The sequence below is a fragment of the Notamacropus eugenii genome, chromosome 4 (assembly GCF_028372415.1).
Source record: "Notamacropus eugenii isolate mMacEug1 chromosome 4, mMacEug1.pri_v2, whole genome shotgun sequence".
Classification (NCBI taxonomy): domain Eukaryota; kingdom Metazoa; phylum Chordata; class Mammalia; order Diprotodontia; family Macropodidae; genus Notamacropus; species Notamacropus eugenii.
In genome coordinates, this window is record NC_092875.1 from 60227481 (window position 1) to 60249040 (window position 21560).

General features: G+C 42.9%; 1 protein-coding gene across 2 annotated transcripts in view; it reads right to left on the reverse strand.

The window, feature by feature from the left end:
• The window catches only part of CPAMD8 (C3 and PZP like alpha-2-macroglobulin domain containing 8), a 150925-nt gene that overhangs the window by 58775 nt on the left and 70590 nt on the right, over positions 1-21560 (reverse strand). For both annotated transcript variants that reach the window (XM_072601274.1, XM_072601272.1), the window contains exons 23-27: positions 18918-18969; positions 17148-17446; positions 15710-15935; positions 13423-13599; positions 1614-1695 (exon numbers count right to left, since the gene is read on the reverse strand). In XM_072601274.1, the coding sequence (XP_072457375.1) occupies positions 1614-1695; positions 13423-13599; positions 15710-15935; positions 17148-17446; positions 18918-18969 (836 nt within the window). The remainder of the gene's footprint in view (positions 1-1613; positions 1696-13422; positions 13600-15709; positions 15936-17147; positions 17447-18917; positions 18970-21560) is intronic.

A 21560-nucleotide genomic window follows, 5' to 3' on the forward strand; every position in this document is an offset into this window, starting at 1 on the left:
AGGAGCTTGAGACAAGCCTCTGAGAGGGGTAACTTGAAAGGAAGAGTTAGTATCTGTCTCTTTGCCCTCTCTTCTCATTCTTTCCCCCCTCCTTTTTCTCCCTCTCTCTCCATGTCCTATTTCCTTTACCCCCTCCAAAGCAACCATCCAAGAATGGCATGACACAAAGAAGTGTTGGTTGCAGACTCAACAGAGGCACCAACCCTTGGAGCCAAATAGAGCATTACATCTAAAGAAAACTAAAAGAACTTCTTATAACTTGGCCTTATGAATTTACTCTTGTCCACACACGTCTCTCACTACTTTAAGCTAGAATCTCCCTCTCTTCAAGGACCTTATGTCTTCAGGGGAAGGGGAGGAGTGTTTTTGTATTGGCTGTTTTTTTGGTGTACCTGCTTAGTAAAAGATAACTGAGGCTATTGACTGATAATCAAGGAAGGGAAGGGCATAAGCATTTACATACTTACAATGTGCCAGGCACTGTGCTAAACACTTTTTACTTAATCCCCACAATAACGCTTTTTTGGCAGATACTATTATTATCTCCATTTTACATTTGAGGAAACTGAGGCAAAGAGAAGTTAAGTGACTTCACCAGGGTCGCACAACTAGGTCTTGTGTCTGAGTGGGAAACACACTGGTGGGGGTTCCAGGGCAACAGTCCTAAGAAATTCCAGTCCCCTAGGTTTAGCCTTGGAAACCTAAGGGGAAGAATTAAAAGACCCATAGAGAATCAGCCAACATGAAGCAGGAGATAAGGAAGTCACCAGCTCTCTGCACCTCGTCACATGAATGACAATAGTTTTACAAGACTATGTTTTTATGTTCTTTGTTACCTGCCCTTGTTTTCAGCGTCTATACCCAGATTTTAAAAAAAATCTGTTAGTTGGTGAGTTCCCCATGCATCCACACTGGTCTCTTCATACAATTTCCCTTTTTATTCCTCATTAAAATCCTTTTCCTTTGTATCTGCAGAATTTCCTTCTTGGGAACTTCCCAGTCTTCCTAGGCTGACTTCCTCTGCAGTTTTAGTCCACGAGATCCCACCTACTTTTCCTCTGAACTCCGTGAAGTCTGCTCTCCCCAAATCTGGGGTGGACCTCTATGAACCCAAGGCTGGCTCACCTCTCTCTATCAGACTCTAGGAAGGGAGTAATCACTTCCCTCAAAGTTTTCATCATTTCTACTCCAAGCAATCAGTTTCTCCCTGTCAGTGAGAATCAGATCCAGAATATGATTTCCATGTATTTGGTTCCTTTACCTTTTAAAGGAGAATATGACCATTACAGCTTTGTTAACCTAATCATTCTGGGTCTGGCAGACAGAGTTCCAACAGAAGCTTGGATAATTCAAGTTCTCCACTATTAATATTGCATGATGTGGTGCTAGACTGGCAGTCTATCTCCTGAACTTCTGGGTTCCAATTCCAACCCAGCTGTGTGACCAAATCTTTATTGAGAAGTACTGCTTCAGTTTCCTCAGCTATAAAATGGGGAATAATACTTATAGAGTTATGATGAACCACTTTGCAGACTTTTAATAAGACGTATGGATGTGAGATACACTACCCTATACTGCCTCCCAATTCTGTGATGACAATGACAATGACTTACCACATGCTCCCTGAAGCATCCCTCTCCCCAAAAGCACTGTATGAGCCATCTTGGCGCTTGTAAGTCAGCTGGCGCTGATACCCTGAGAAACACAAAGATAAGATTCTGTTGTACACAAGTGGTAACTCAGTCATCCCCGGGAACGTAGAACCTGCAAATCTCTTTTGTGTTGGCAATTCGCTTGTTCTTCTACTAGGACTGCCAACACAACACTAACAAAAAATTATGAAGAGGTTGTTCTCTATAGAATACTAGAATTTCAAAATTGGAAGGAGCTTTAGAGATCATATAGTCTAATTCCAGGCCTCTGCAAATTCCATCTACCACATACACTGCTTGAATACATCCAGTGATGGTGAAATCACTAGCTCCTGGAGCAGTCCATTCTATTGTCTTTCAGTTAAGAATTTTTATAGGGTCATAGGTCTAGAGCTAGAAGGGGTCTCAGAAGCCATCTAGTCCAACTCTCTCATTTTACAGTTGAGGAAACTGAGACTCAGGAATGTTAAATGACTTGCTCAAGGTCACACAGGCAAATAAGCATTGATGGCAGGATTTGAACCCAGATTCTTTAAAGTCTGTTCTTGAAATCCACTCCACCACACTGTCTCCTTTTGGAGCTAAAAAAGAACCTTCCTGCCATTTTCACCCATCACTCCCATGTTGATTGCCTGCCTCCTGGGACCACACAGCACAAATCTAACCCTTCTCTCCCATGGCAGCTCTAATATACCATTTTTGTTCTCACTCAGTCTTCTCTCCTTCAGGTCAAATAGCCCCAGCTACTCAAATTCATCCTCTGGTCTCACCATCCTGGTCCCCTTCTACTGAAGTTTCCTCTAGTCTATTGTTGTCCTTCCTACAATGAGACGCTCAGAACCAGACACAAAAACCCCACATGAGGCTCTGACCAAGAGAGAGGATGGTAAAAACCACTCCCTCCAAACCTAAGGACACCCTCTTGACATGCCCAAATGGAAGGTTGGGATATTCTTCAGTCTAGAAGCATGGCTGATAGGTCAGGCTACCCATACAATCCTACTCACTCTCAATTTCCATTTGAAAAGCCCTGGCTAAACTTAGGCTAAGATTAAACAAAAAGGCTTCTTTTTTAGTCCAATAGTTGTATATTGCTAACTACAAACATTTTGACTCCCCCTAGTTCCATTAAAATTTAAACTATCTATAGCAAACCTGAATGTGCAACACAAACTAGTTACATCATTCCAATAATATTCATGTGCGAAACTGGCCAAAAGACGACAAATAGATAAGATGAACAGATCAGATCACTTTTCTAAGATGGCTCATTTTCTCCGTTAGTCATAGAAAACTTTAGTTTGTAACACCTTAGTTCTCAAAAAGGCAGCAGAAATAGCAGTGAGGCAGACACATGCAACTGTGGTGCTTCTATGTTGGTCTGGAGATTAAGCAGGCAGAGCAGTCAGGCACTTTTATTCTACTTGGGCTCAAAGGAGTTAAAATCTGACCTAGATGTTAGCTGTGTGGCCCTGGACAAGTCACTTCACCTTGTGTGTCTCAGTTCCACATTTGTAAAATGAGCTGGAGAAGGAAATGGCAAACCATTCTAGCATCTCTGCCAAGAAACCCGAAAAGGGTCACAAAGGATTGGACGTGACTGAAATAATTGAACAACAGTAAGAACAGCTCAGCCCCCTCCCCTCAGAGGAAAAAGTGATTTTCTTTCAAACCCAATTGCCCCAAGAAGATTAAGGGCCTGTCTCCCCTCCTTCAGTAAGCCAGTTCACTTCTTTCACAAGAGAGAGAAATAAAAATCTCTGGCTTTTATGACCTACTATGTGCCAGGCACTGGGCTAAGCACTTTACAACTATTATCTCATTTGATCCTCACAACAACCCTGAGAGGTAGGTGCTGTTATGATCCCTGATTTACAGATGAACTTTTGATTGGCTGATGGACTGGAGCTGGGTGTGTATTCAAAAGGCAGCAGTAAGAGTCTCTGTGCTCTCTTCCTGGCCTGGCTGTATTCAAATGAGGAGGCAAGGGCTGCTGTAAGCCTCTGGGTGGGGAGATAGAGGGGCACCAGCAGCTTACTGTCTCCAGGAGGCTTGAGCTGAAGCCAGGAGTATATGGTCTTGTTGTTTGGGGCCCTGTTGTGTCTTTTCTTTCCTGCCTTAGGTAAGGGAGTCTTGGAGATGGAACAGACTAGGCTGTGAACTTGTGAGCTTCTAAAGCAGGAAGAATGAGCCACCTAGAGGTCCAGTGACTGCAGTCCATGCTACAGTTTATGAGCAGCTGAGCCCAGTGAGGTACAAAAAGCCCTCAATGACCTGCCTGGTCCAGCACAGCAGTGGATCAAAGGCAGCCAGGAGAAAGTGACTCATTCATTGGCTATGCCATGTTTGGAAGTGAACTCGGTGGGGGCAAATGTTTTGTAGCAAAGGTTTTAAGTTTGAGCCCACTACCCCCAGGCACCAAGGTGGTCGAGGGGAAAATTGTGCCCCCAAGTACTGAGTGGAAATATTTTTACTTCTGTTTTTGCTGTATTTTGTTAGTAAAGTTCCCTTTGTAAGAACTAATTGATTAAATGATACTGAAGTGATAATCAGTAGCAATTGATATTGAGAAGACCCCAGAAAGGGGGCTGAAGCCAATGGCATTTAGAAAGATACCACAATCCATCAGGGATACCTCTAGAATCCTGAAGGGGTTCAGTCTTGTTCTAAGCAATGTAACTAGTTTATGTGAGCTGGGATAAGTATGCCCTGAGTCTGTAATGGACTACAAATCAATAACTCTTGTCTTTATCTCCAAGTCCCCAGCTAGAAATCTTGCTCTGATAAATCAGTTTAAAATATGTCCTAATCATACACATACTTTAGCACTTAGCTCTTTATCGCATTTACCAGCTACAGAAAATAAAGTGTTAAACACAAAAGAGTAAGCAGATTTCTTAAGAAACCAGGTTAGACCATCTTGCATAACCCAAACCCAAAGCACATATATTTTTCCTCTTATAAGCAAAAGGGAAAGGGGAGAGAAGAAATGAGGGTCATGAGCTTGAGTCTCCAGCCCAAAAAGATTTCACAGCATGGCTCATGTATGCTCTGTCTTAGTTTGTGACAAGTCCCTGGGGCCATTAGCAACCTCCTGTGTAATAACATTCATCCCTGATCTCTGCCTCCCTGACTCTCCCTGCTTGTACTCCCAATAAATCCAAAAGTTGGAAGAAGAAGTTTGGGAACCAAGGCCAGCTCCCTTCAATAGTCCTAAGGTAAGGTCAAAACTACCTGAGGACAGGGTTGAGGATGAAGACAATGGGAATTTCTGCCCAAATACACAGGCAGTCCTCTACAGCATCCTGATCTCCTAAGCAACACTTTCAGGAAATGTGGCCAAGCCAGGTCTCCACAAAGTTGGGAAGACAGACAGAACCAGACCAAGTACACACCAAGGAAATCCATGCTGGAAGTGACACAACCTTGAAAATATTGGAGTACCATGACTTTATAATGTATCCACAAAAATAAATCAACAGAAAGGGGGGGAAATCATGCCTGATCTAACATAAAAAAAAGGCAATCAAGACTGTCATTACCTCTGAACCATATCCCTATCATCTTTCTTGTTCATCCTTCATTTTCAAAGAGGACCAAAGACATCAAGGGTAATGTTTTGACTTGTTTGTAAATTGGATTTGAGTGAGGCAGAATTGCATAGTCATCAGCCTCACTCTTCCTGAGTCATGGAAATTCAGTGGAAGAATAAAAGTCAACATGACTGGTGATGGCCCAAGATGCAGGTTGATCAGGAGAATCCCCAATTAATTTGATTTGATCCAATTATACTGGATATGGGTATCTGGAGGAATCTCAGAGACATTTCCCCAAGCAGTATGGACATGCCTTCAGATACCTTGTTGAGAGGAATAGAGAAATCCTGATTGGTTGTGAGTGGCTGGGATTGCTTCCAAGATAGTAAAATGATTGGAACTCAAGAGGACAGACTTTTATCAGAAAAACCACCACTCTCCACTGGTATTGCAAAAGAAAGCCAACAGACCAGCTTGACTTCATTTGGATTTCTTCTTTGCTTTGCCTCTTTTCTGTTGAGAAGATAGAGAAATGGCAGCAGTGGAAAGCCTACACACCGCCACCTCCCTCAGGTATCTGACAAGGGCTGACTTAAGGGCGTCCATTTGGCGTGTGAGACTAGAAGGGTAGACCTTCCCTGTCCGAGAGATGGCACCATCCAGGGCAATGATAAATTTCCTGCAGAATGCCATTTTTGACACACTTGGTTATTCTCAGCAATATAATGATCTAAGACAATTCCAAAAGATTCATGATGGAAAATGTTATCCACATCCAAAGAAAGAACTAAGGAGTCTGAATGTAGATCAAAGCATAATATTTTCTCTTGTTTTTTCATGGTTTTTCTCTTTTGTTCAGATTCTTCTTTCACAACATGACTAATGTGAAAGTATGTTTAATATGGTTGTAAATGTATAGCCTGTATTAGATTGCATGTTGTCTTGGGGAGGGGAGAGAGAAGGGAAGGAGAAAAAATTTGGAACTCAAAATCCTATAAAAGTTAATGTTGAAAACTAAAAATAAATTTAAAAAAAAGAAATAAAAAATTTTCCTGCAGAAACACAGAGAGCCTTTGTATGCTCTCCCATGGATTTCTGAGCATCCATTAGAGACTAGAGCTCCCGAGAGTGAACTTTCCCAGGGTTAGAGATAGCACCAGCTGATAGATGTCCTGCAGAAGTCGATGGTAGAAGCAGACATAGGAGTGCTCATTCAGTCTGGAAAGGGAAATTGTGGGACCCCAATGTCCTATGTGGAGGAGGGAGAATTTTTATTTACTAGGCAGTGTGATCCTTGAGTCCAGGCTTTCAGGCAGAGGAGGTACATTTCTTGAGCCTTGGAGGCTGAGCTCTGGGTGTTTCCAGGTTCTGGCATTCCCAAATTCAAGAGTCTAGAGATTCAAGGGAGAGATTTCTCCTTTTCAGAGGGAGAAAGGGATTTTTTGATGCAGTGTTCTTCTTAGAGAAAGATCACTTACCTACCCATTTTGACCCCCCAAAGTTAAAGGACAGGGGACACCTAGGACTAGGAGGGAAGCAAGAGACTTGGGTGTTGCCAGAGCACATCTCTCCAATCGTCACTATTACAATCCTTGCAATTATAGGGATTCTGACTGTGTAAGTCTGATGGGAACGGGTGTTGGCTGGTCAACAACATCCAAATATGACTGCCTTTCAAGAGGAATTTAGGGGCTATGTAAGTGCTTTCTGTGTTTTCTGTATGTGCTTTGAGTGTTGGATGTATTTTCTGTATCTATTTGTGGGGTCCTTCAATCAATCAATTAATCAATCAGCAAGCATTTATTAAGTGCCTACTATGTGCCAGGAACTGTAGGTGCTAGGCAAACTAAGACAAAGAATGAAGTAATCCTTATTCTCTTGGAGCTTCCACTCTAACAGGATACAAGTGCATGGAAGAATATACACAAATAAATAGGGTCACCAAATACAAAGTGGTCAGCAAGGGAAGATACTGACAATTGAGAGGACCGGGAAAGGTTTTACGTAGAAGGGAAGCCTTGACCTGTGTCTGGAAGGAGAATAGACATTCTGAGGTGGAGGTGAGAAGGACATGGAGGACAGCTGGGCAAAGGTGCGCTGTGAGTGCCATGGGGGAGGAGGAACGGTCATTGTGCTGGGATGTAGAGCAGTGCAAGGTTGGGGAAACCAGTGTAAAATGAAGCTAGAGAGATAGGTTGAGGCCAGGTTGGGAAGGGTTTTACATAAGTTCCTAGAGGCAGTAGGGTGCTGCCAGAGTTTATGGATGTGGTCAGACCTGTGCTTCAGAAAAATCCCTGTGTTAGCTGGGTGGATAGACCAAAATGGGAAGAGACTCAGGGCAAGGAGATGAATTAGAAGATTAATCTGGGTAAGAGTTGAGAGGGACCAAATTAAAGTGGTGGCTGAGAAGAGAGAAGGGTTGGGATGTAAGAGATACCGTGAAGGTAGAAATGACAAGATTTGGTAACTGAATGGAAATGAAAGGTCGAGTGGGGAGTTAAGGTCATGAATCTGAGAGACTCCAAGTCTTTGGAACCACTAATTGGATATCTCCAAAAGACAGTTGGCTACTCTTTTGAATTTTTTGCATCTTCTGCATTTCCCATGGGGTCGAATAAAGACTTCCCCACACCTGACACACAAATTGTCACATTGAATTCTTGTATGTGGATAGGGGACCCTATTAGGCATATTTGGGGAAACCTAGATATGAGCTGCAGCTAGAATATATTTTGAGGACAATAAGGCAAAAGTAAAAATGCCCTTTAATATTGGGAGAAGGAAGAAGGAGGTGGTAGTGGTCATGGTGGCAAAACTCAGGTCCCTTGTTTTTTTCCAAGTCATAGGTCCTCTTTTTGTGGCTCCTGTAGCCAAGGGGCCTAGTTGGTGACCTTCTTTCTCCAAGATATGAGATGCATCATGAAATCCTCTTCTCTTCCTAGAGGCCAAATTCTCTACCTTCAAAACTACAGAACTTGGGGTCACTCACAAGACAACCCCACCCCATGGCCAAAGCTGCTCAGGAAATCTCTCTTCTCTGTAGACAGGTTAAAGTATAGGATGATGTTGCTGAGAAACTAAAAATTCACCCCTGATCTACACAGTAATTTAAAGTTCAGGAGAACTGTGGATATACTCTCCTCTTGGGCTGAGGTGGCAAGCATATGTCTATATTTCCATGTACTTCCACTGGAAATCTATCAGTCTGCTGCCATTTCTAGGGCTGAGAAAACCCATTCTCAGGCTCTCTCCCCTCAGGTCAAATGGGCTAGTTCATTTAAACTCCCAGGTGCTTCAGGTGGGAAGTCATTATCAGATTGTGGAGAGAGATCATGCCCAAGTTCTCCTCATCCCTAGAATGCAGATCTTCTCTACTGTGTCCTGTATGTAGCTACACAAATAAAGGTCAACAGAAAATCCAAAGGAGGGTGGAATGGTCAACATGTTTTTAAACCACAATAGACAGGAATGTCTCTCATGACTGGTGTCCACCCTCCCAAGTCCTAGCCAGACAATTATTTGTGGGGCAGCCCTAGCCACTGTAAATCAATCAGGTTCTCTGTGACTTCTCAACAAGATGATTGTGGGAATGACCATGTGCTCCATGGAAAGGTGCCCCATCCCAAATGCCTTCAAACAAAGGCTCACATCCTATAATGAAGTCAAGTGGGGACCTTATCAAGTTGATTAAATGTCCCTGATCAACCCCACCTCACCCCCTTAAATAATGTCTTTATAAGAATAAACCACATGGTATCAAGGGTATCCTTGATTGAAATATGAAGAGAATAGGTAGACTTTCACAAATGATTTCCTACAGCATATCCCATCTTAACAGATCCACAACTGACCAAGCAATTCTACCATGTATGTCATTCCCTGACTTCAAAAAAAGCACCTCCCTTGGTAGAGCAGAACACATAGCCTTCGAGGCTTTCCTTTCACAAATCTCTTCTGCATATGTAACAGCCTTATAAGATTTCTTAATAAATGCAAGCAAAGAGATAGTTCTGTTTAATGACCCTCTGGTTACTAACATTAAATGAAACATATAAGATGAGTGTTTGCCACAAGCACTCACCACTGCCACGAGGATGTCTTCTGCAAGGTCCAAATGGAACAGAGACTCCCACAGAGGAAAAGGTATTCTAGATACTCCTGCTCCCAAAAGATACTGTGAAGGTAACAGGGTTTCCTCAGTGGGATCTGGGATTGTTCTAAAGAGACTGGTTAAACTATCCATTCAGGAAAAAGAAAATGGGTGAAAGACCTTGAGCAGGTCACAATCTCTCTGGGCATCTATTTTCTCATCTCTAAAATGGAGTAATTGAACTAAATGATGACCTCTGAGGTACCCTGGCTTTTAACCTCACCATTCAACTGAAAGTGCTCTCTTTTCTCCAAATCTAACGGCCTCTCCTCAGTCCTCATCCCTCTTGACACTGTCCTTCACCCTCTTCTTGATACTCTCTTCTCACCAGGTTTTCATGACACAGCTCTCTTCTGATTCTCCTCCTACCTATCTGACTACTCCCTCTCAGTCCGCTTTGTTGGATCTTCATCTAGAGTACAACCATGGGTGTCCCACAGGGCTCTGTCCTGGGCCTTCTTCTCCTCTCCTTCTATACTGTTTCACTTGGTAATCTCATCAGCTCCCATGATTTCAACTATAATTTCGATGCAGATGATTCTCAAGTTTAGTCATCTAACCTTTACATCTTTTCTGACCTCCAGTTCCACATCTCCAACTATTAGACATCTTGAACTGGACATCCCATAGACTTATTAATCTCAACATGTCCAAAACTGACCTCATTATCTTTCTCTACAAACCCTCTCCTCTTCTGAACTTTCCTCTTCCTGTCAAAGGAACCACGTCCTCTGAATCCCCTAGTCTTAACACCTAGGTGTCATCCTCTACCTCTTACTCTCTGTCACCCCTCCATCACAACATTTCTCACATATGCCCCCTTCTCCCCTCTGACATTATTATTTATATCAATTCTAACTGATGTTGTTGCTTTAACTTTGCCCCAGAACCTTAGCACAGCCCCTGGCGCAGAGCAGATACATTGAAATGTTCACTGATCTGCTGTTTTGGCTGCTTGGGCCCTCCCAGGTCTATAATTTTGTGTTCCACGATTCTCTGGGAGGTTTGAACTGGAGGCTCTCTAAGGTTCTTTCCAGGCGGATCAATGATTGTTTTACTTGCAACAACAGTTATTTAATGTAATATTATTGAGCATTGAGAACTTTATAGCTTCCTGATGAAGGGCAGGAAGCAACACAGAATATGCAGGGAAAAAATGAAACCAGGAGAAAGTAAAAAACAGAGGTTTAGCCTCCATTCAACATGATTCATTTAAACTAAAGGCACATGGATGAATGAAAGATGAAATCATATAGTGGCGCCTTCAGCACCAAAGGTCACCCTATAATACGTCAGTGGTAGTGAATTTCCTTATCACTTCTTCCAACAAAAGATGGATGACCCTTTATCAACGATCTTCATCGTGGAAGGAATTCTTCCTTTGAATAACAATAATGACGATTCATATTCACATAGAACTTGAAAGTTTACAAACCATTTTGTTCACAATAGGCCTATGAAGTTAGTAGTGCAAATGTTATTATGCTAGTTTTACAGATGAGGAAACTAAGGCTTAGGGAGTGTAGATAGATGACTTGCTCACAACCACAGTTAGCAAATGTTAGAGCGAGGTTTTGAGACCAAGATTCTGTCAGTTTGTCCTATGACACCATGTTCAGAAGGGGTAGATTCCACGATCTTTGAGATCTCTAAATCTGGAAGGTTCTTTGATCCTATGAATCTCTACCCTGCTGAAAACTCAATTCATGGAAAGTCAGAGGGATATTGGCAAGAAAAACACAAAACCAGACGTTTTTGGTTATCTAGACACAGATAGATCTTTATATTCATCCAACTATGAGAAGAAGGCTTGATGTCTGCAGCTTCTATCTCAAGCTTGGTAAGGTAGCTCGTAAACACTACTTGCTCTGATTTCTTCTAATGCCAGACTTCACTGGGCCAAAAGTCAAGGCAGGGCAGGGGGCTTGATCACCCTCCAGCAAAGTCTTCTAAAATCAGCATACACCAATCAATCTCTGCTCTCCAAATCACAAGACTGGGGAGTTGGAAGGGAAGCAAGAGGCCATCTAGGCTGATCTCCATCAGGCCAAGAATTCCCTCAATATCACTAACAAGTCACCCAGCCTTCTCATGTAGTCTTTGGCTAGGGAAAGGGAACCCTCTGTTTCCCAAGGCAGCCCATATCACTTTTGGAAAGCTCTCACTGTAAATTAAGCTTTTCTTTACCTTAAAATAAACTCTTGTCTCTTCACAAGCTCTGCCCTTGGGTCAAGCAGAACAAAGCTAATCCCTTGTCTCCAAGACAGCCCTTCAGAAGCTTGAAGGCAGCTCTCACCACGTGCCCCCTCCCCACCCCATCCTTCATTCCCAACCCCAGTCTTTTCTTCTCATGCTGAGCCTGGTCAAGGGACCAAAGCAAATCTATGAATACTGAGCTTCTAGCCAACAAAAGGGGAGGGACATTCAGCCAAGAAATGGGAAATTGAAAATATCCGACAAAGTCTACACAGTCAGGAGGGCAAGGAAGGAAGGAGGTAAGCTGATGTGTGGGGCTGTGAACACAGCAGATATTGCCAATAGCCTCAAGGAGGACACCAGCTTAGCACACTCTCTCTCTTTTTCTCTGGGACTATCTGAAGCTAGCACATCATAAAGGTAGATGCAGGGCTTCTCAGATGGTCCTTGAGACTGGTCCCCATGATACTGCTTATGCCAAATCATTTTATATCAGAAGAAGACAGCAGCAAGGCAGCACCTCCCTCCACTGAAGGAATGCAGCCATGAGGGCTGGCTGCGCCTGGGAACTGCTCTTTCTATGTCTGTGAGTGTGTTGTTCGTGTGTGCTGTGTGTCCTCTGGGGACATCTTCTGTGCTAGGTGGTACTACTGATCTGAACCAAGTCCAGTACTCAGAGACTCCTGGAGTGAGGAGACCCCATTTGTGTCTGTTACAAGATCACCAACAGCTGCTTTCTTGACTACAAATTTTGAGTCCTTCCTTCTTCCTTAAGGCATATCTTTGTGTAATGGTAATTATGAGAGTTAAAGATCTTCCCCACCCACTAATGGGCCTGCCCATTAAGGGAAGCTTGTTTAGGAGAGATTTGTTTTGTAGGAAGTTCCATACACTTTGCTAATTTCTATCGAGGCACTGCATCAGAGGGTCCCACTCTTTGGCTTTGAAAAGTGTATAAATACTCTGAGATGATGCTTTGTTTTGGGGCTTACTCATTGGAAGTGTTTGTTTGTCCAGATGAAACTCTGGGCAGGTGATAAGGAGCCCCACTTCACTCCCCTGGCTTTGAAAACCCAGGTGTTGGTGCTTCTCTCTCGGGTAACTATGTATGTATGATCAGACAGCTGGATCTGTCTGTTGATCTGTGATGTATGTATTGCTTACAGTCAGTTGGAAACCCTGTCTGCTGATCTTTATTTCTCTGTTTGTATTTTCTTTGAAGTTCAAGATGCTAACTTTTCCCCCTGAACTAAGTGAATTATATATGTGTGTGTGTGTGTGTGTGTGTGTGTGTGTGTGTGTGTGTGTTTGATTAAAGTAGATTGTTGACCCCTCAAAAATTGCTTTCCTTTTAGAAAAGCAGATCTAAGAACCTGTACAGCAGGCCCTCCTGTGTATGTCAGGGTCCTTACTATTACACTGTGTCCAAGGTAGGACTACTCAGACGGGCAGGGATTGTTGGATCCTGACATGGCTTAGGGCATTTGTGAACTTAGATATACTTCAGAAAGTGTGATTTCTCTTTCAGTGACAAGTAGAGTACAATTAGTAATCTGGATACTCTTTCCTTTCAAATGTTTCCTTCATCCTCCCTAAATGTCTTCTTCCTTTGAGGGTTGCTGAATTGCCTCCACCACTAACCAGGGCAATACAGAACATATGTGACAAGGCTCATAAGTATTTATCGATCAAATGCCTTCCCCTCTCCATTTTTCATTCCTTAGCCTTCTTACAGTACACCAGACATTCCTTTCCTTGGTTCCTAAGGCTGTTGAATGAAGGCCAAGCCTGTGTTTGGTGCAAAGGACCTGTCCTAGGGAGCACCCAGGCCACACGGTACAGGAGAACATTGGGTCTGGGCACTAACATGGCCCTTTCCCTGGAATACCTTGAAGGAGGTAATCTGTTGCTTCACTCTCCACCTCAGGGCTGAGCTGTCTGGTTTTCTGAAGGTATTTTAGGACAAAAACGTTGGGGGCAAAATGGATCATATTTTGCTCTCCACAGCCAAAGGGCAGTCGCAGAAGGTTATCAAGATGATTCAGAGTTGGACCCATCACGTCTCCTAACAGAAACAAAAAGGAATCATGATTTAAGTGTACGCTGTGGTCATGCTCCCTTACGTGCCTGCCATAATCCTTAGTAGGGAGCATGCGATCCTTCCCATTAGACTGAATGCCTCCCTCCTCTGATCTCCCAACATTTTGTTGACAATTCCCTTATGCATTTCCGTAGAGTTTTCTGTTACGGTGAATGAATTTTGGGAGGTCAGGACCTATGATTTTATTAGTGTAGGGAACTCCCAGGAAGTAAACTCCCTTTCTGTGACTCAAGGTCCTAGTGAGGTTAGGGGACTTGCCTGATGGGGGTGAGAGGCCCTGGGGCAGTTCTCTCTCCATGGCCATGCTAGTTATAGTGGATTAATGGCATTACTGTGGGATGATGTTGGTCAGGACAATGCTATGAGGTATAGCCTATATTGGTCTACTGTGTATGCCTATTCAAATGCAGGTTCCTATAAGGGAAGGAAGGCTTTTGTTTTGTTTTTATGTTGTCAGTGCCTCTCACAGTTCCTGGCACAGAGTAAGATAAATCCTTGGTGAACTGAACTGTTCTTCTTCCCCTGCCTTTCCTCAGTAGAATGGAAGCTTTTTGAGGGAAGGAATCTTATCATACATATTCACTTCATTTCTACATGCCTCACAGTTTTCAGTGAAGGGCTTGCATAGAGTAGGTCTTCAGGAAATATGGGATTGAACTGAATTCAACCTGAGCTGCTGGTTGTTCCTTGAATTTGACTCGAGGACGGTAGTGGAATGGAGGCAGACTCCAGCCAAGGCTAGGAAAGGTTTCCAAAAGGATAAAAAAAAGTCCTGGTAAGCTTCCCAAATTGGTTTTAAAATAACTTACTCTGTTCTCTTTTCCCTCTCATAAAATAACATGGAAGATCAAAAGATTTAAGACATTGGTCTTTGGGGAAAAACTCAAATCCTTGCCCCTTGGCATTTCTCACAAAAAAAAAAAAAAAAAAAAAGAATTTCCACTGAAGGAATCAGATGGAGGTCCACAAGTCCAGGACCAAATAAGAGAACCTTTAAAGATGACTGGTTGGATCCTAACAACAGCCACATTCTAAAGGGCAGGGTAAGGTGGAAGGAGGCAGGAGACAGGAACAAGGAAAGCCTTTGGGTGTGTTATAAGGCCACCAGGCCCTTCAGCTGAAGCTATGCAGGTGAAGAATTTTAAATTCATAATGAAGCATATGCATCACAAAGTAATACTTCAAAAAAAAAAAAGAGAGAAAACTAGCAATAGTTTAAATGAGGTTATGAGAACAGGTGGCAAAAATAACCACCATAAGAACTCTTCCCCTACGCAGTTCTGTGAGGTTCACCCAGGGCATGCTCCTCACACCCATCCTATGGGGGAGGCTGGCAAAGAGAATTCTCCTCATTCTTCATGTGAGCAAACAGGATCAGAGAGGAGGGAACCTGTGCAGGGTCACTCAGCTAGTCAGCCAGTGGAAGTCAGAACTCTAGCCTGGGTCTCCTGCTTCTTCTATGACCTCCCTTCTCCTTCAACTTGCCTGCACTAACCAGGGGCAGCAAGCATTTCCCCAGGCTTATGGGTAACTTTTACTGGCCCCATCCCCAGGGAGTTATGCAGGCCTACTGTCTATATATGTAATGAAGGGAGCTTGTTCAGGACTTGGTCTTCAAGGAACTCTACCCCTGCACTGTTTCATGGCTTACCCAACCCTTCTCTCATGTTGTGAATGTGTGTCTACCTCTGGGCCAACAAAGGAGAGAGAAGCATTACCTTCTTCTGTGCTCCTGGGAGAACATCAATTCATGGTAGAGTCTTATTGGTCTTTGGGTGGCAAGAGGGACTCGGCGGACTGATCAGAGATCTCAGTTATCCAAGATGGCAGCCACTGATGATAACTTGCCACATGTGAGTGTGCTTTAAGAGTATAGTTATGATAACCTCCTCTGGCCCCTAATATTTTAGTGAGGATTGCCAAGGACTAATCCTCACACATCTCAGACCAGTATGTGTGCCTGATTGAAAAAGGAAAGAGTGAATCTACTGGGCATATCTACCTGATCGGATGTCTAAGTGGGACCCAGTGAAAGTGCTGCTTGTTTCCACTGGCTTCATGTGGCATGAGGTACCTATTATTGAAGCAGCTGCTCTTTCTGATCCTGGGATCACATTTAGTGGAACTCCAAGAGTAAAGGCTTCATTGTGGTTTTCATCAGTCTCCTCTTTCCTCCAGATCTTGTATTCTCCCATGGACCCCCAACCCGTTGAGAAGCCAATGTACGTCACCTCTGGTGGTTTGGGAAGGCCCCACTCCACAATGACAGACTCATTGGATGGTTCGATCCCATGGCCTACCTGTAAAGAGATGATGGGTCTGATATTTCTGGGCAAAAAAAAAAACCGCAGCAACTATTGGTTTAGTTCTTATATTGTAGCATCAAGGTAAGTGTCTTTCCCCCAAGAAAGTGACTAGAGATCCCTGTGACAATACTTCAAGGATCTGTGATGTCTTCAGTGTGGGTTAACTCCATTTACCAATGCGGACAATAACTCCTCTACCCCTTAGAAGAGAGCTTTCACAAGCTGTGGCTGAAAACCCACAATCATATAGTGACCAGTAGCCCTCTGGGGATGAACTTCTCCCTTTAGCTAGGCTTTTTCTTCCTTGGATTGTCCAATGTAGGACCTGCACCCCAAGCTTTTCCAGACAAAAGGCCCTACCAAGCTGATACTCTGTCAGCTCAGAAAGGCCACTAATGTTATTTTACATCAGTGGCTAAAGAGAAATGTATAATAATGATAGTCTAAGCATTAGTAGTTTCCCAGTGTGGGCAGCTCCTGCGCTGATCCATAGCATGACCTCTCTGGCACCTGGGAGCCAATTTGGGGGACTGTGGCAAAAAAAATGCATCAACCTGCAGCCAGCCTGGTAATGAGCCTATCAGACAGCACAGTCACTGGGAACCCAGGGTCATTTCCATGCCTTAAGTCACTGAGGGAGGGCTTTAATGAAGGAACAGCATTTCCCTTTTCTGTGGTGCTCTGTGATTTACTGGGCCTGGAGTTAGGAAGACCTGAGCTAAAATCTCACCTCATACACTTACTAGTTGTGTGACTCTGGGCGAGTCACTTCTCCCTGTCTGCCTCAGTTTCCTCATCTATAAAATGAACTAGAGAAAGAAATGGCCAACCACTCCAGCAACTTTGACAAAAAAGCAACAACACAAATAACAAAATCAAATGAGGTCACAAAGTCAGATATGACTGAAAACAACTGAAAAACAACATTTTGCCAAGAGCTGGCCTTACAAACAACCCTTGGGTGTAGGAGGTACAAATATAATGCCCATTTTACAGATAGGAAAACTAGAGTTCAAGTCCACATTCAAAAGTTGCTGGGATTTAAATTCAGAGATTTTTACCAAATCCAGTATTCTTATGACAATACCACATGAACAAAGGTCACATAATCTCATTAAATGGCAAAAGACAATTTAAAATCAAAAGTCCCTGAATCCTGTGAGGAAAATAAGAAACAGTGAGGTGATTTCATTCAAAATTCATTACCTGGATAATTCCATTTTTCCAGCTGATCCAAAAAGTCCGGAATTCATCCCAAGAGAGAATTCCAGTTGTGTCTACACTAGCCACAGGGTCACCCATTTTGCTCAAGGAAATCCATGTCTTGGAATTTTGGTGCCCGCCAATGACAATCTCTGTCATCTCTGCTGTGTCATGGGGACCAGACGACAGTGCAAAATGGGCATCATTGTGGGCTTTCACAGCAACATCAAAGTGGGTCATACGCAGTGGCTTCTGAACATATTGGTACTCGTACTTATTCGGAGTTGAAATGTGAATTTTCTCTAGTCAAGGAAAAAAAAAGAAGTGCAATTGTGCAAGATGGTGGCCACACAGCCTGTCCTCTAATGTTTTCAGATGGGCAGGACCCACTAGAGCTTGAAATTCACCAACAGAGCCTCCACAGCACGATGAGGGACTGGACGAATGCTTTAGTGGAAGACTAGAGGGGGATACACACTCTCAAAAATGGTACGTCTCAATGACTTCCTGGGGTAATTGTACAATTCATACCAGTCTGTTCCATATCAGGCCTCAGAAAACATTGGAAATGCAATTCAAAGAGCCTACACTGGGAGCTCATCATACAGTGAGATTTTAAAGATGTGCTTTTTCAAACCTACATATGCTAGAATTTAAGGCCAATGAAGGAAGAGACCCTATCATTCCTAGACTTTGTGTCTTCCTTAGCAGCTAAGATACTAAATTCAATGTCAATGTTGGATTATTTGAATTTTTTTAAAAAAATTCTGCACTGCTATAAAGATACTATCTTAGCTCTTCAAAAATACCAAACTAGTAGCTTGTGCTTTCTTTGTGTCTTCCTGGCTCAAACTACCTCTAAACTAGGACAAGCTATGGCAATTGAGAAGGAGAAGGATAAAGGAGGAAGCCTGGTCCGATTAGGTGCCTAGGCAATGAGAGAGGGGGAAAGGGATGCACCTTGGGCTCACTTAGAAGTAATCAGTCCAAAAGATCTTACCACCTCCCTTACTATGGCAAAATGCATGGTGCTACCCCTTCCTTCTACACACATTCCTCAACTCAACGGTCTTTTGTCACTTCTTTCCCCTCTGATGGTGGCATATGTATTTTAAGCTGACTGTATCTGGATAAAGGGCTGGGAGAGATATATAGTGTAATTAGTCCTGGGCTGCCACATGGTGAGAGATAGCCAGCCCTTAAACTCCCAATTGCTCCAAAGTCCCCTGATCCCCCAAATTCCCCTGGGGTAACTTGTGGCTTCAGACACCTTCTAGGGATATCCCTATTCCTAACCGTCAACATTTAATTTTTCTCTAAGTCTTGAAACATTACAGTTTGATTGCTTGAATAAGTGAAGCAAGACAATAGTTGTGAGAGTCAGATTCTAACTTCCACCTGCCAAATCAACTCATGTAACTGATAATACATTTTGACTTTTTTCCTATGATATTTAAGAAAGTTGTCTTTCAGTGATTTCTAACTTTATGGCTAAGCTTTGATATTCAGCATAAGGTTTGTAGGCTTAGTTTAATAGTGGATATTTACCAAGCAATTTAATCCTAATAAAGGTTAGTCAAAGAGTAAGCTAAAAACGAAATATGCTTTACTCAAATACTACTATAGTAGAACATTCTTTGCCTTCTGGAAAGATGCTGAGTCCTGAACGATATCTTGGCTGAGACAGAGGGATGTGACTTTTTACGTAGTCGGTCAAAAAGCATTTATTAAGTGCTTTCTATGAACATGCTACAATCAGAAATCAAGACTTACCATTGGGGCAGAAGAATACACTATACGTATATTCTCTTGGTAGTCCTTCTGGCTGAAAGTAAAAAGAAATGCAGCAAGTGAGAGATGTGGAGTAACCCTTAGAAGGACCAGTCTTTTCTTTAAGCTCACAGCTGACACAAAATCCTGGCAAAAGTGCCCCATGGGCTTCACCAGTCTTAGCACAGTGCCTACCGAATGAGACAAGGGTCATTGCTTCCACCCCAGAAAACATAAAAAGGGCATTAGCGCATAATGTGTCAAAGTAGGAAAGGAACTTAGAACCAAGAACACGGAATGGAAGAATGAGCCAGAAGAAACCTCAGTATCATTCCATTCAACCCCAATGTACCCAAGACAAAAGACAACTGGGCCCAGCAGGAGGAAATCACTTGTCCAGTCACCACCCAGTCACCACCACTTGCTTTACAAGTAAATTTATCGGTTTGATATCTAATTTCAATCATGATTTCTATTCCATCAAATTTTCATGATAGTTATACAGTCACATAGATATGTATGTACATGTATGCATGTGTGTATGTAGCTGCATATTTATATCTGTCTATATCTATGGAGTAGCTAGGTGGCACAGTGGATAGAGGGCTGGGCCTGGAGTCAGGAAGACCTGAGTTCAAATCTGACTTTGGATACTCACTATATGACCCTGGCCAGTTATTTAACCCTGTTTGCCTCAGTTTCCTCATCTGTAAAATGAAGGAAATGCAACCATTCCAGAACTTTTACTAAGAAAATCCCAAATGAGATCAGGAAGAATCATACTGAAATGACTGAACAAAATATCTCTATCTCAATATCTATTTCTATCTATTACATCTCATGTTAAGACTCCAAGTTACATAAAAATGTACATTTCCAATTTTTGTAAGATCCTAAGATTTATAGCTGGGGGGCAGGGTATCTTCCATATAATTCATATAGTTCAACTGCCCAGGAAGAAATGTAAAATGACAAGAAAACAAACAACTTGTTTCCTTGGATGATGAGTACATACCACTTGGCCCAGATGAACTACATTTCTGGGTACGGAAAAAAATGGGCATCTATGATTACTGAGCCATTACCAGCAATCTCTGAAAGTCTGTAAGAAATGAAAGAAATATGACAAGACTGTAGAAAGGTAGTTTCATGTGGAAAAGAGGAAGAGAGGTCAATTCGACAGTAGTAGCGCAATTAGATGGAAACTGCACTGATTCAACGTAGGGACCAAAAGAGCAGCCAGTGGTGTGAGGTCACCTGGGAAGAGAGCATTCAGTGGAACACAAGCCCAAGGGCGTGCACTTGGCCCTAGACTAACTAACGTTTTTGAATGATGACTTTGTTAAAGGCAAAAATGGCATCTTTACTGGATCTGCAGATGACGCTAAGCTGGGAAGGGGAGCTAACACACTGGGTGACAGTCTGGTTCCAGAAACATCTTGCCAAGATAGAGTGCTTGGTCGAAACTAATAACTTGAAATTTCATAGGGAAAATGTGAAGTCTGACATTTTGGTTAAGTAAATGCATTTGATTTTAGGAAAACCATTGACAAGCTAGAGGGCATCCAGAGGATGGCAATCTGAATGGTAAAGGGTTTCAAGTTCATAAAGATGAAGCCATATGATGACTGGTTAAAGGAAGTAGATATAACTACATCTATCTATACAGGACAGCTAGGTGGCAAAGTGGACAGAGTACCTGGCCTGAAGTCAGGGAGACTCATCTTCCTGAGTTCAAATCCAGCCTCAGTAACTAGCTGTGTGACCCTGAGCAAGTCACTTTACCTTGTTTACCTCAGTTTCCTCATCTGTCAAATGATCTGGAGAAGGACACGACAAACCACTACAGTACCTTTGCCAAGATAACCCCAAATGGGGTGACGAAGAGTCAGACATGACTGAAAACACTAAACAATCTTTCTCTCTCTCTCTCTCTCTCTCTCTCTCTCTCTCTCTCTCTGTGAGGAGGACCGTGATAACTGTCTCTAAATACTGAAGCATTATTATGTAGAAGATGGATCTATTTTTTTCTGTTTGGTCCCAGAGGGCAGAACTAGGAGCAGTGGGTGTGTGTTTGTCCTTCGTTGCCGAAGAAGACCATGCCATCAGAGAAGTAATGACATGACTTGCACTTGACTTTGTTTTGAGTGAGGGAGGGCTGTACAGGTTACCAGCCTCACTTCTCTTCCAGAGCCATCTGAATCCAGTGACCAGATATTCATCAGGATGACTGGAGATGACCCAGGATGAAGTAATTGGGGTTAAGTGACTTGCCCAAGGTCACACAGCTAGTGAGTGCCAAGTGTCTGAGGTGAGATTTGAACTCAGGTCCTCCTGACTCCTGCACTGGTGCTCTATCCACTGCAGCACCTAGCTGCCTCAGATTATAGAATATGAATTTTATGAAGTTGCAAAAGGACAAATTTAGTCTTGACGTCAGGCTAACACCTAACCTGTGACAGAAAATGGCAGACTTTCCCTCATTGAAGATCTTCAGGGAAATGCTATAAATGGTCACCAAGGTCCCTTTTAGGTATGATTGTCACAGTGACTTGCCAAAGGTTACAGAGTGACTAAGTGGAAGGGCTAGGATTTGAACTGAGGTCTTTGGATATTGATGCTGGTTTCCTATATCTGCAGCCTCCC